Source organism: Simochromis diagramma, unplaced genomic scaffold (assembly GCF_900408965.1).
Source record: "Simochromis diagramma unplaced genomic scaffold, fSimDia1.1 OVJJ01000601.1, whole genome shotgun sequence".
Lineage (NCBI taxonomy): Eukaryota > Metazoa > Chordata > Actinopteri > Cichliformes > Cichlidae > Simochromis > Simochromis diagramma.
The window spans coordinates 34188-45724 of NW_024387411.1; the positions used below are offsets into that span (position 1 = coordinate 34188).

At 41.0% G+C, this 11537-nt stretch overlaps 1 protein-coding gene across 2 annotated transcripts; it reads right to left on the reverse strand.

The window, feature by feature from the left end:
• Positions 1-2871: 2871 nt before the first annotated feature.
• Positions 2872-10513, reverse strand: LOC120720815. 2 transcript variants are annotated; one of them, XM_040010605.1, is made up of 5 exons: positions 10461-10513; positions 6050-6721; positions 4976-5033; positions 3767-3985; positions 2872-3158 (listed from the first exon to the last, which is right to left on the reverse strand). In XM_040010605.1, exons 1-5 carry the CDS (start codon positions 10510-10512, stop codon positions 2948-2950), a joined length of 1212 nt encoding a protein of 403 aa, XP_039866539.1. In that variant the 5' UTR covers position 10513; the 3' UTR covers positions 2872-2947. The 2 variants fall into 2 exon arrangements, with proteins under 2 accessions (XP_039866539.1, XP_039866540.1); XM_040010606.1 differs by lacking the exon at positions 3767-3985.
• Positions 10514-11537: the final 1024 nt, after the last annotated feature.

Sequence of the window (11537 nt, forward strand, 5' to 3'; positions counted from 1 at the left end):
GCAAGTGTCCAGTGCTAGTTAGTTAGTTCTAGTGGTTAGTGGGGCTTTATTTGATGATTCTAGTGTGTGTTACATTGTTGTCATATTGTTGAGTCGCAGAGCTGTACAGTGTTACAGTTTCTGTAGAGTCTGGTATAAGGAACTCAGATCCCTCTGTGAATAATGTTCACTGAAACTGATCTGTAGTTAATGAACTAGTCAGGATTTACACTAGAGAACGTTTCTGCCATTACATGGCCTGTATTTGTAGAGCGCTTTACTCGTCCCTAAGGACCCCAAAGTGCTTTACACATCCAGTCATCCACCCATTCACACACTGGTGATGGCAAGCTTGTAGCTACAGCCACCCTGGGGCGCACCGACAGAGGCGAGGCTGCCGGACACTGGCACCACCGGGCCCTCTGACCACCACCAGTAGGCAACGGGTGAAGTGTCTCGCCCAAGGACACAACGACTGAGACGGTCCAAGCCGGGGCTCAAACCGGCAACCTTCCGATTACAAGACGAGCTGCCAACTCTTGAGCCACGATCGCCCCACATATTGTTGTCTTTTGTTGCAGACACCAAGTGTTGAGATCCTGTCTCAACCTCCTACATTCTTCCAGCAGGTTACACATTATTTTTTGTATTTGGAATCAAATATATGTGTCAGTTGGGCCTAGTGCAGGGGTCAGCAACCTTTAACACCCAAAGAGCCTTTTGGACCCGGTTTCCACACAAAGGGTCAGGGTTCGGGAAAACACTGGGAGCCGCAAATACTTTGTGACGTCTAAAATGAAGATAACACTGTGTATATTGTTTTTACCTTTATGCTTTGTGTGAACAACTACAGTGTGTTGCTTATGAAATCCATGAAGTGCTACAGAGAAAATTACATTTTATTTATGTAATGAACACATTTTGAGCTCTTAAAGAAACATAACAAAGGAAAGCTGAACTACAATGATCCATGTAGCAAACACAAACTGTTATATCGCCTTTGGGCTTTTGGAGCCTTGACCTACGGTGGCCCTGAGAGGCCAAACAGACTGCAACTTCAGAAAACACTTGCAAAAAGAAAAATGCTGCAAAAAGGAAAGCGCTGCAAAAGCACACAAAGAACAACGGAAATAGGAAAAAAGACAATGGAAATGTTCCTGGGGAGACAATAACCCGACGGACCAGTTGCACGAACCAAAACATGCTAACCAGTGCGCTAGGACTGGGACACTTCAAAGAAGTGGAGGAGAGGTAAATGTGTTGTAATCTCATGATTCTAATAATACTACAGATATGTTTGCAGTGTTTGGGAGTAACGAAATACATGTAACACTGTCACGTATTTAAAATACGAGTAACTGTATTCCGTTACAGTTACTGTGTAAATAGGTGGTATTCAGAATACAGTTTTTTTGTTGAAATAAATAGATTACACATCATTATTTTCCTATTTCGTATGTTAGGCTATGCCCTCTCTATTTTTTGTTAATTCCACTCTGGTGGAAACCCAAACAAAACAAGCATTAAGAGGCTCTAATCATGCCTGTGTCTCAGTTTCGCGGCCCATGCCACCTCTACTTGCGGCAGTATAATGACATGACAAAATATTTTCAATAATTATTGTTCAAAAAATTATTTAATATGAAGGCAATAGGCAGAGTATTACAGGCATAGCGATAAAGGATGTGCCCTCATGTAGTCATGTATTTTTCTAAACGCCCTGGAACAGCATCCTTCACTCTTCTTCTCATTCATGTGCTACACTGAGACCAGGCTGACAGCTGATCTTCTTGAGAACATCTTCCATGTGCAATTTGGTCCACCTGGCAGCTCTAGGCGTCAAGAGGAGACAAGAGTACTAAGCTACTGGCAAGACTATCTGCTTTCTGTAGAAGGTATTAAATTTAGTTGAAAATGTTGAAATGAGTACATTTATGTCAGCAAAGTGTAATGGCCCCTTTTTCCTGTTTATTATCATTAGAAATAACTTTTTGTCTCTTTACATTCATTCACAGAGAAAAATGGAAGTCTGTCTCTTGAAGACATCCTTATGTTTGCAACTGGACTGAGAGAAATTCCTCCTGCAGCAATTCAGCCAAAGCCACAACTTCTTTTCCAGACCACTTCACGCTTCCCTGTAGCAGATGTCTGTGCAAATACTATCAAAATCCCAGTGTTACACAATTATGAGGACTTCCAAGAAGCCATGGGATTATGGCATCCAGAACTCTCCTGGGTTTGGGCTTCCCTAAGGTCCAAGTCCTTTTGCTTTTAAGCCACATTTATGGTTTTAGCAAACATTTGAAGTTTGTGATTTTAAAATCTGAAAATTTTGTTTCTAATAATTTATAATAATTTCGGTAAATCATATAAAATTTAATGCATCGCAGAAAGTTCAATCAGGTTTTGGAATTTCAAAAGCATAATATCATAGTGGGACAATTGAACAAGTTAGACATATTTCACTGTGTTAAGAAATTGCCAAAGTAACAAAATAAAACATTTCTGAAGTATTCTAATGTACTGAGACACGCTAGAAAATAACACAGGGAAATAAATCTGATAAATTCAGTTAAAAAGCTTTATTTAATCAAACACTTCTGTGTTTGATTACATTTTTTTGTAAGATATGCAGGTTGTTCTTGGAGTTAAAAAAAGAAAAAGAAAAACCCACATAAATACAGGTCTTGCAGAATGCTTTTGTAAACCTTTGTTTGTAAAACAGATCTCCAAATTAATCAACGTGTTTGTTACAGTACCTAATTAAAAGGAACAAGTTATTTTGTACAGTATGGTCTTTTGATTTCTTCAGGTAGAAAGCATACACACTGAAAAGTTGACGGTAGTGAAACTATTTATATAAAAACTATGGTTACTATTTTTTTTCAATACTCATTAAAGTTGGTTTGTGACAATTAGTGTCAGTGGTAATTGTACCCACATCTAGCAGATGATTTTACATTGACTTCTAAAGTCCAGTCATATTTTTGAGTGTTATATAATTTTCAACTGCAGTAGTCCAGTTGACTGGTCGAGGGAGCTCACTCTGTCGTTCCAAGTTTGTGAAATGAACCTGGAGATTGTCGTCCCCACATAGACTGTACTGAGCAGGTAGAATGTCATCAAACTGGTGCAGGATGTCTTGAGGCACTTGGAATCCACACTGTCTTCCACCATACCTTAGGTCAGTCAGAAAAATGAACAAATTCAGTCACTTCTCCAGGTACTATCCTTCAAGGTTACAGCAAAAGCGCAAAGTCAATCTTATAATTAAAAGTCAGTTCTGGAAATTGTAATTTTAAAGAATCTTAATTATGCATATATCTACATTTGTCATTTTTAGCCAAGATGCGATCCAAAGTTAAAATATGATTGTCTAACTTTTTTTTTTTTTGGAAAAAAATATAAAAATAAAACATATGTGCATGAACTCAGAGAACAGAACTAATGGCAAAACACAAGTGGCAGCTTTAATTTCTATTCAGCAAAAAGGTGAAAACAACAAAACACACTATTCAATTGCTAAAGTGTGTGTAATACCTGCTGTGAGTAACAGTTAGGGCAAATTGTTAAACCTAAATGACATACTGCTTACTTAACTCAAGTGGTTAGGTCAAGAAAGAAAAGAGTGCACATAAGGGATGGAATGTTCCTGAACCATTTTATAAATGAACAACAGGTTTAATAACAGCAAGCTGGACAGGTATCCTGCACATACAATACACTATACTGAGGAAGAAAAATTTTAGTAAAACTATGAAATAAAATCCATGGACTAAATACATACCTATGAGGCAGGTGATACATGGCTTCTGGTTTACCAGATGGACAACAAGATTGGCGCACAGGTCGGATGGTGTGAGTGTTCCAGAGATCTCTGTACTCGTCAAGCTCTTTTTGCAAGACATTGAGGAAGACATATCGTAGAAGGCATTTAGGTTCATGACTGCCATTGAAAAGATGCCTCTCCCTCAGGTCACTGAAGAGTTCAATCCAGAACTGAGTTCTAATGGTGGAATGACAAGGCATATAAAATTTAATAACACAAGTAATTCAATGTAATTGTCCTCTTTAAAAAAAAGTCGTAATCTTAAGAATATTGAAATGTGCGCAATTTCGTTCAAAGAAAAGCTTATTCACATGTTCTGAAGTGTTTCATCAATGCAATGCAGGAAAAAAAAAGCAACTTCACACAAATAACAAAATTTAACAAAATGATTAATCCTTCTGTTATTCCTGCATTTGGCGGTTGAACTTAAGAAAAGTTGTAATATACAGGCCTGTCCATATAAATGTACTATTTTGTTTCTCCATGAACACTGAAGCTGTTATCACTTGTTAGATACCACACAGAAATCCAAAAGCTAGTGAAAACATCAGTATTTTTTTTTTGGCACACAAAGTCGAAGAAATTTCTGAAACGAATGACCTCCTCTAACAAATTTCTGTCATGTTGGATCAATGTTCTTATATTACTCATATTACAGTTCTCAAATTTGAAGAATCCCTTGTTCTTTTATTTATATGACTCCCTACAGGTAAACTATTTGATCTAGATGTTAGTTTGGTACTACGTAGGCACACAAATTTGAATAAATTTTACTCAAGTTTAAATGGATCAATCTTTACCGATGCCATTGCCTCTAGGATTTATAATAATTTATTAAAATGTTGAATGTCAGTTTGTTTGTTGTTTTTTACAGTTCCTTTTTAGGACTTTTGTGGAATGTCTGAGTAGGATTTTCTTTTTGAGTGTGTTTTTTTAATACAAACAAATGTCACTGGTATACCAAACCATTTATTATATTTTTTTAAGCAGTTGTGCATCACATGAGAAAAATGTGTAGGTGACTATGTTTTTCTTTGTTTGTTTGTGACTGTAATTTAATATTTGAGTATAAAACCCCACCCACAAAAAAAAAGTATATCGCTGACCACGAAACACCTTCAGAACCATTCAATTTTAGTTTCAGAATATATTTTAAAAGCCATGTACCTTTGCTTTCTGAACGAAGACCACCAACTTTCAATCCGTTGATTTGTAGTTGAGGTACCATCAGAGATGGGCAGTAACGCGTTACTTGTAACGCGTTACTTGTAACGCGTTACTGTAATCTGATTACTTTTTTCAAGTAACGAGTAAAGTAAGGGATTACTATTGCAAAAATGGTAATTAGATTACCGTTACTTTCCCGTAGGAACGCTGCGTTACTGCGTTACTAAAACCGTGATTTTTTGCGAGAATGTCTCACGACAGTGACGTAAGCGAGTGCGCCGTTAGTGACCACAGCTGTGTGCAGAGCAACAATGGAGAGTTTGAGCGTGCAGCGTTTAAAGCGTGGAAGTACTGACCTTACTTTGAGTTTGATTCCATAAAAAGTGACAAAAACATTAGCGTCCATCGTGCGTGGGAAGAAAACTTCTTTTTACAGCGAAAAAAACCCCTAAACTTCCAAACAAGCACCGAGTAGCTACGACGTAATGGGAAACTCACAGAGAAACTCGCGGATTCTTCCACTGACCGCGGCACACCTGCACCAGGGTAAACCTCCGCCTACCCTGCTCCTGCTTTACAGGTGAAAATAGAGCAACAGGACCGCTAGTCTTTGACTTTATTTATTTTCTGCTGTGTTTTACTTGCATCTATTTGAAAGACTGAGTGTAAACACAAAAAATATTTTATTTTATGTGCTGGAATGTGTAGAAAATAGGTTTAAATGTTAAACTAATTTATTCAAGTCAGAGAATGTTGCATATAATTAAATTTTTGCTTGATGCATAAAGTTAAAAGATTAAAACTGATAAAACAAGTTAAAAAAAGAGACTTTTCCATTTGATTGCATTTTGTATGATGGATTATGTAGAAAAAGTAGAATTGGGCTGAAAGATCTATCGCTTTATTACCTATTCAGGTTGCAAATCGTGCTTTTAAAAAGTAACTAAGTAACTAAGTAATTAATTACTTTTGAAAATAAGTAATCAGTAAAGTAATGGGATTACTTTTTTGGGGAAGTAATCAGTAATTAGTTACTGATTACTTTTTTCAAGTAACTTGACCAACACTGGGTACCATACATATGACTGTGGGCTCCTGCATGTTCATCTCCATGGTCTGATCTTAAAGCACAGTGAATGGCTGCCATTGTGCCATTTTCTGTGCCACAGTCTGTACGAAAGCATGCTGGAAGTTGACCAAACCGTGACAAGCACTCCATATAATATTTTGCAATGATACCTGGGTCATTATTTGAGCTGCCACAGCTGAGCCACATAACTTTCCTTGAAAATCCATCGACACATGCACTAATAGCAACACCAAAGGGTTTCAGCTTATCATAACCATCCACATGCCACACTTGATTTGGTCCTTCTGAAAAATATCCTCTTCGAACAAACCTGCGTTTACAGCGACGCTTAACACCATATGGATCTAGTCTTGAGAGTATGTGCATTACATCATTTCTTTTAACTTTCAGATTATACTTTTGTCGCAGTGTCTGACACATGGATCTGTAACCCAGAAGCTGACCTGAGCCTCTCAGTTCTTGTGTAACAGTGGAAATGACAATGTCAGTGGGAGTAAAGTCAGTCCTTCTAGTCATTCCAGCATCTTTTAGCCTCCTCTTTAATGTTCTCAGACTCATACAAATATTATGCTTGTTTTCAAGAAAATCCAGGATCACTTCATATGTATGGCCCTCAGAGAAATACTTATTGATGATGTCTGTGACTGAGACTGGGCCTAAGGTTGAAGAGAAAACATGAAAAGATAATTACGACCGCAGGGATCCACAAATGCACTTAATAAGTGTTTTTTAAAAAAACACCACATCTGAAACAAGTCTCAATAAACATGACTCAAGTATTTAATCTTCTTGATGTGTGCTTAAATAAAGGCCAGCAAAAGCTCAAAGAACATGGACCAGGATTCAGGACTTATCACTCTCATTAAGACCTCTATGCTGACAACTCAAAATGAGCAAAATTAGAGAAGTTAGAAGAATTTCGTCACTGTGTACACATGCCCTATTAAGTCATAAACTAGTTTTTAAAATTATGGTGGCAGGCTTAAACCAGAATACAGTTCTTAGTACCTACCAGTTCATGCCTTTGCATTTTTGGAATTCTGATTTATCTTTGCATACAGAGTCTTTAACAATACAAAAACCTTAGAATAAGGAAATGAATATAGTACTTTGGAATGGCACATGAATAATAATCCCCCCCCACCAAAAAAAAAAGTTTAACACGCACTACTGAAGCTACTGTGGTGTATATAAGTCATTATGAAGCAATGAAAAGGTGAGCAATAAATACTAGAACTTAGGAAAGTGAAGTGCTTACCATTCTCTATAAAAGGTGCTAAAACTTGAATGTTAGTTCCACAGGACCCACAAAAAACTCCAATTTGCCCCACTAGCTGGATTCCACAATATGGACAATAGGTTCAAGGTTCAAGGTTCTTTATTATTTGTCACATGCATAGTTATACAAGTATAACACACAGTGAAATGTAGCCTGACACGCTCCTCGACATGTGCAAAAATTGGGGGGGGGGGGTGTAGAGGAAGAACATTATATATATATATATATATATATACACATATAGTATATACACTGGGTGAATGTGCAGTAGTAGCAGCAAGCAGGTGAATTCTGTACATTAATATGAATAGACATCTGACTATTTTACAGGATAGACAATATAAACATATTTAAAATTAAAGGAATTGAAATGTACATTGTGCCTTGGTTTAGTGTCTGGAAGAGTCCTGTCTCAGTCAATTATAGATGATGTGAGAGGGCGGGTGTGTGTGTTTAGGGCACGGATGGCTTGGGGATAGAAGCTCCTCTTGAGTCTCTCTGTCCTTGCCCGGAAGATGCGGAACCTTCTACCAGATTGCAGAAGTTGGAACAGTTTGTTGCAAGGATGGGACGGGTCCTTCAGTATCTGCGCTGCTCTAGTCCGGCATCTCCTGGTGTAGGTGTCCTGAAGCGGGGGGAGAGCAATCCTGCAGCAGCGTTCTGCTGTACGGATCACTCTCTGGAGAGCTTTTTGGTTGTCGTAGGTGATACAGGCGCTGCCTAGCCTTTTTGGTCTGGACCTGAATGTGGGCAGCCCATGTCAGGTCTGAGGAGATGTGGACACCAAGATACTTGAAGGACTGCACCCTCTCCACTGGAGCTCCATTGATGATAATGGGCTTGTAGTCTCTGTGCTGACTCCTTCTGAAGTCCACCACCAGCTCCTTGGTCTTGCTGACGTTCAGCTGGAGGTGATTGTCCTGGCACCATGATGCCAGATTCTTCACTTCATCCATGTAGGCCGTCTCATCGTTGTTGGAGATGGCACCCAACACCACTGTGTCGTCAGCAAACTTCACAATGGTGTTGGAGCCATGGGTGGCCACACAGTCTGAAGTGTAGAGGGAGTAGAGCAGTGGCGAGAGGACACATCCCTGAGGTGCTCCTGTGTTGATGGTGATGCTGTTGGAGAAGCACCTGCCCACCCTCACCACCTGAGTTCTGCCAGTGAGGAAGTCCAACACCCATGCACACAGACGGCTGTTAAGTCCCAGATCCCTCAGCTTTGTGAACAGTCTGCAGGGCACTATTGTGTTAAACGCTGAACTGTAATCAACAAACAGCATACGCACATAGTTACCCTGTTTCTTGTCCACGTGGCTGAGAGTGGTGTGTAGGACGTGGGCGATGGCATCCTCTGTGGATCTGTTGGATCTGTAGGCGAACTGCAGCGGATCTGTGGTGTCTGGGATGGAGGAGGAGATGATGTTCTTCAGCAGCCTCTCAAACACCTTCATTACTACCGAGGTCAGTGCAACTGGCCGGTAATCGTTCAGGGATGAGGGTTTGCTGTTCTTGGGCACAGGGATGATGGTGGATCTTTTGAAGCATGTGGGGACCACAGACTTCGCCAGGGACTCGTTGAAGATGTAAGTGAACACACCTGCTAGCTGGTCAGCACAGCAGCGCAGCAGACGGCCGGTGATGCCGTCTGGCCCCGCCGCTTTCCTTGTGTTCACTCTCCTCAGTGCCGCTCGGACGTCATGCTCCGCGATGCTGGTCACCAGTCTCTCGCTGATGACGTCACTGTCCTCGGTAGTCAGGCGGTAGATAGCATTAGCCGCCTGGCTAACCTCGAAACGGGCGTAGAACCTGATTCAGCTCGTTGGTGAATGCAGAGTCAGGCGTTGATCAGCGCAGTGTCCCTGGCTTTGTAGTCGTAATGGTGCGTAGTCCGTGCCACATACTCCGTGTGTCGCCCTGGTGGAAGTGGGACTCCACACGTTCCCGGTACCGGCGTTTGGCATCTCTCACCGCGCGCCGCACGCCGTATGAGGCCGCTTTGTAGGCGCTCATATCGCCAGTGGCGAGACCCGCGTTGTAGGAGGCGGTCCTGGCGTTTACTGCAGTGCGGATCGATCTGTCCATCCACGGTTTCTGGTTTGGGAATGTGGTGACTCTCGCAGTGGGGATAATCTCCTCCGCTAGCATATTGACGAAGCATACTGCTACTTCCGTAAACTCGTTGATGTCGACTGCGCATGCTCTGAACATGTCCCAGTCGACGTCGTTGAGTGCGTCCTGTAGCGTAGCTTCTGATTGGGCAGTCCACCGTTTTACCTCTCTCGTGGTCACGTCTTCCCTCCGTATGCTTTGTTTATACTGGGGGATGAGGAAGATGGCGTTGTGGTCAGACTTCCCAAAAGCCGGGTGTGAGACAGCTTTGTAGCCCTGCTTGTATGGCGTGTAGCAGTGATCCAAAATTCGATCCCCTCTCGTTGGACACGAGACATGCTGGTAAAAGTTTGGCATGACTTGTCTGAGGTTCGCTTTGTTAAAGTCTCCTGCTACAATGAGGGCTGCGCCCGGGTCCTTGTTTTTGAAGCGAGCTCAGCACATCATGTAATTCGGACAAAGCCATACCTGTGTCCGCTTGGGGTGGGATGTAGACCGCCGTGGCGATGACCGAGGTGAACTCACGGGGCAGATAGAAAGGGCGGCAGTTAAAGCTCAGGAACTCCAGATGTGGCGAGCAGCCGCTGGAGAGAGTAGAAGTGCTCCTGGCATCACACCACTTTCTGTTTACCATGAAACACACTCCCCCACCTTTGGTTTTGTTCGACTCTGCCGTTCTGTCCGCGCGGAGCACAAAGAATGAATCCGACGGAGTTACGGCCTGGTCCGGCACGGTGGGGGACAGCCATGTCTCCGTGAAGCACAGAATGTTGCAATACATTCCAATACATTGCCTGATGAAGACACAATGCCAAATTAAAACCTGAACACATTAACTGCAATATTCCTTAATGACTTTGACTTATTAGTATTTGTTCTCGAGTTTAAAAAAGCTTCATTTCTAAGGCTACATTAAACATTATCTTTGTTAGAATTATCTTTGAATGTATATTCCAGATATCTGTAGTATTATTAGAATCATGAGATTACAACACATTTACCTCTCCTCCACTTCTTTGAAGTGTGTCCCAGTCCTAGCGCACTGGTTAGCATGTTTTGGTTTGTTCAACTGGTCCGTCGGGTTATTGTCTCCGCAGAAACATTTCCGTTGTCTTTTTTCCTATTTCCGTTGTGCTTTGTGTGCTTTTGCAGCGCTTTCCTTTTTGCAGCATTTTTCTTTTTGCAAGTGTTTTCTGAAGTTGCAGTCCGTTTGGCCTCTCAGGGCCACATTAAAGCTGTTCATTTTTTAAATCACATTTTAATGAAGATTTGACAAAACAAGGATGAAGTTTGTGTTTTATTAGTTTGATCAGTGATTTGAATCCTTTCATTACAGAGTGAAGTTAAAGTAGACGTGTGAACACACTAATAAACACAAAGGGACACAACTACTACTCCATGATGTAAAGCTGAAGTATTACACAGCTTTATGAACCTCCTGTTATCCTGGTAGACGAGTACAGCAATAAATCTTTTACTTGAACATCTTCTGGCTCCAATAAGCTTTGAAATGTGACCATGAAGTTAGAGACACACTGACTGAAACCCACAGCTGTGACTGTGGATCACATCCACACACAGTGTAGCTGCTGTCTCTGTGTGAGGTCTGTGTATATATGTATATATTTATGCTTATATTCATATTCTCTTATTCCCTTTATTTGATATCCTAATTCTGTGCTGTGTAAAAATTTGTCGGTGTTCTGCTTCTACAAACTGGATTTCCTGGAGGATAAACATGAGGGATTCATAAAGTTCTATCTCTCTGTTAAAATCCCCCAAAATAAATGAAATGTGAATTTCAGGCAGACATGTTTTTAAAAGAGTCTCTTTAATGGAAAAATGTGTTTTTAAAACCAGCCAATAGGAGCGTCTGTGGATATCAGCTGAGGCTGCACTCAGGAACACCATCACATATAAATACACAGAATTAAATCACTAGATAAAAGACGTCATTAAATAAGGATCAAATCAACATGTCAGAGGTCAAAGGTCAGTCAGAAGAGGTGTGGTTAAACACTGGCAGTGCAGCGACCTAATGCAGTTTGGTTACCGCCACGGGAAAAGCCCCGCCCCCT

Coding starts and splice junctions, on each gene's coding strand:
- LOC120720815 (XM_040010605.1), bottom strand. CDS start 10,512: ATGCTAACCAGTGCGCTAGGACTGGGACACACTTCAAAGAAGTGGAGG. Junction 6,722..10,460: donor TTCAAAGAAGTGGAGGAGAG/GTAAATGTGTTG, acceptor CTTCAACCTTAG/GCCCAGTCTCAGTCACAGAC. Junction 3,159..3,766: donor ATGTATCACCTGCCTCATAG/GTATGTATTTAG, acceptor GACTGACCTAAG/GTATGGTGGAAGACAGTGTG.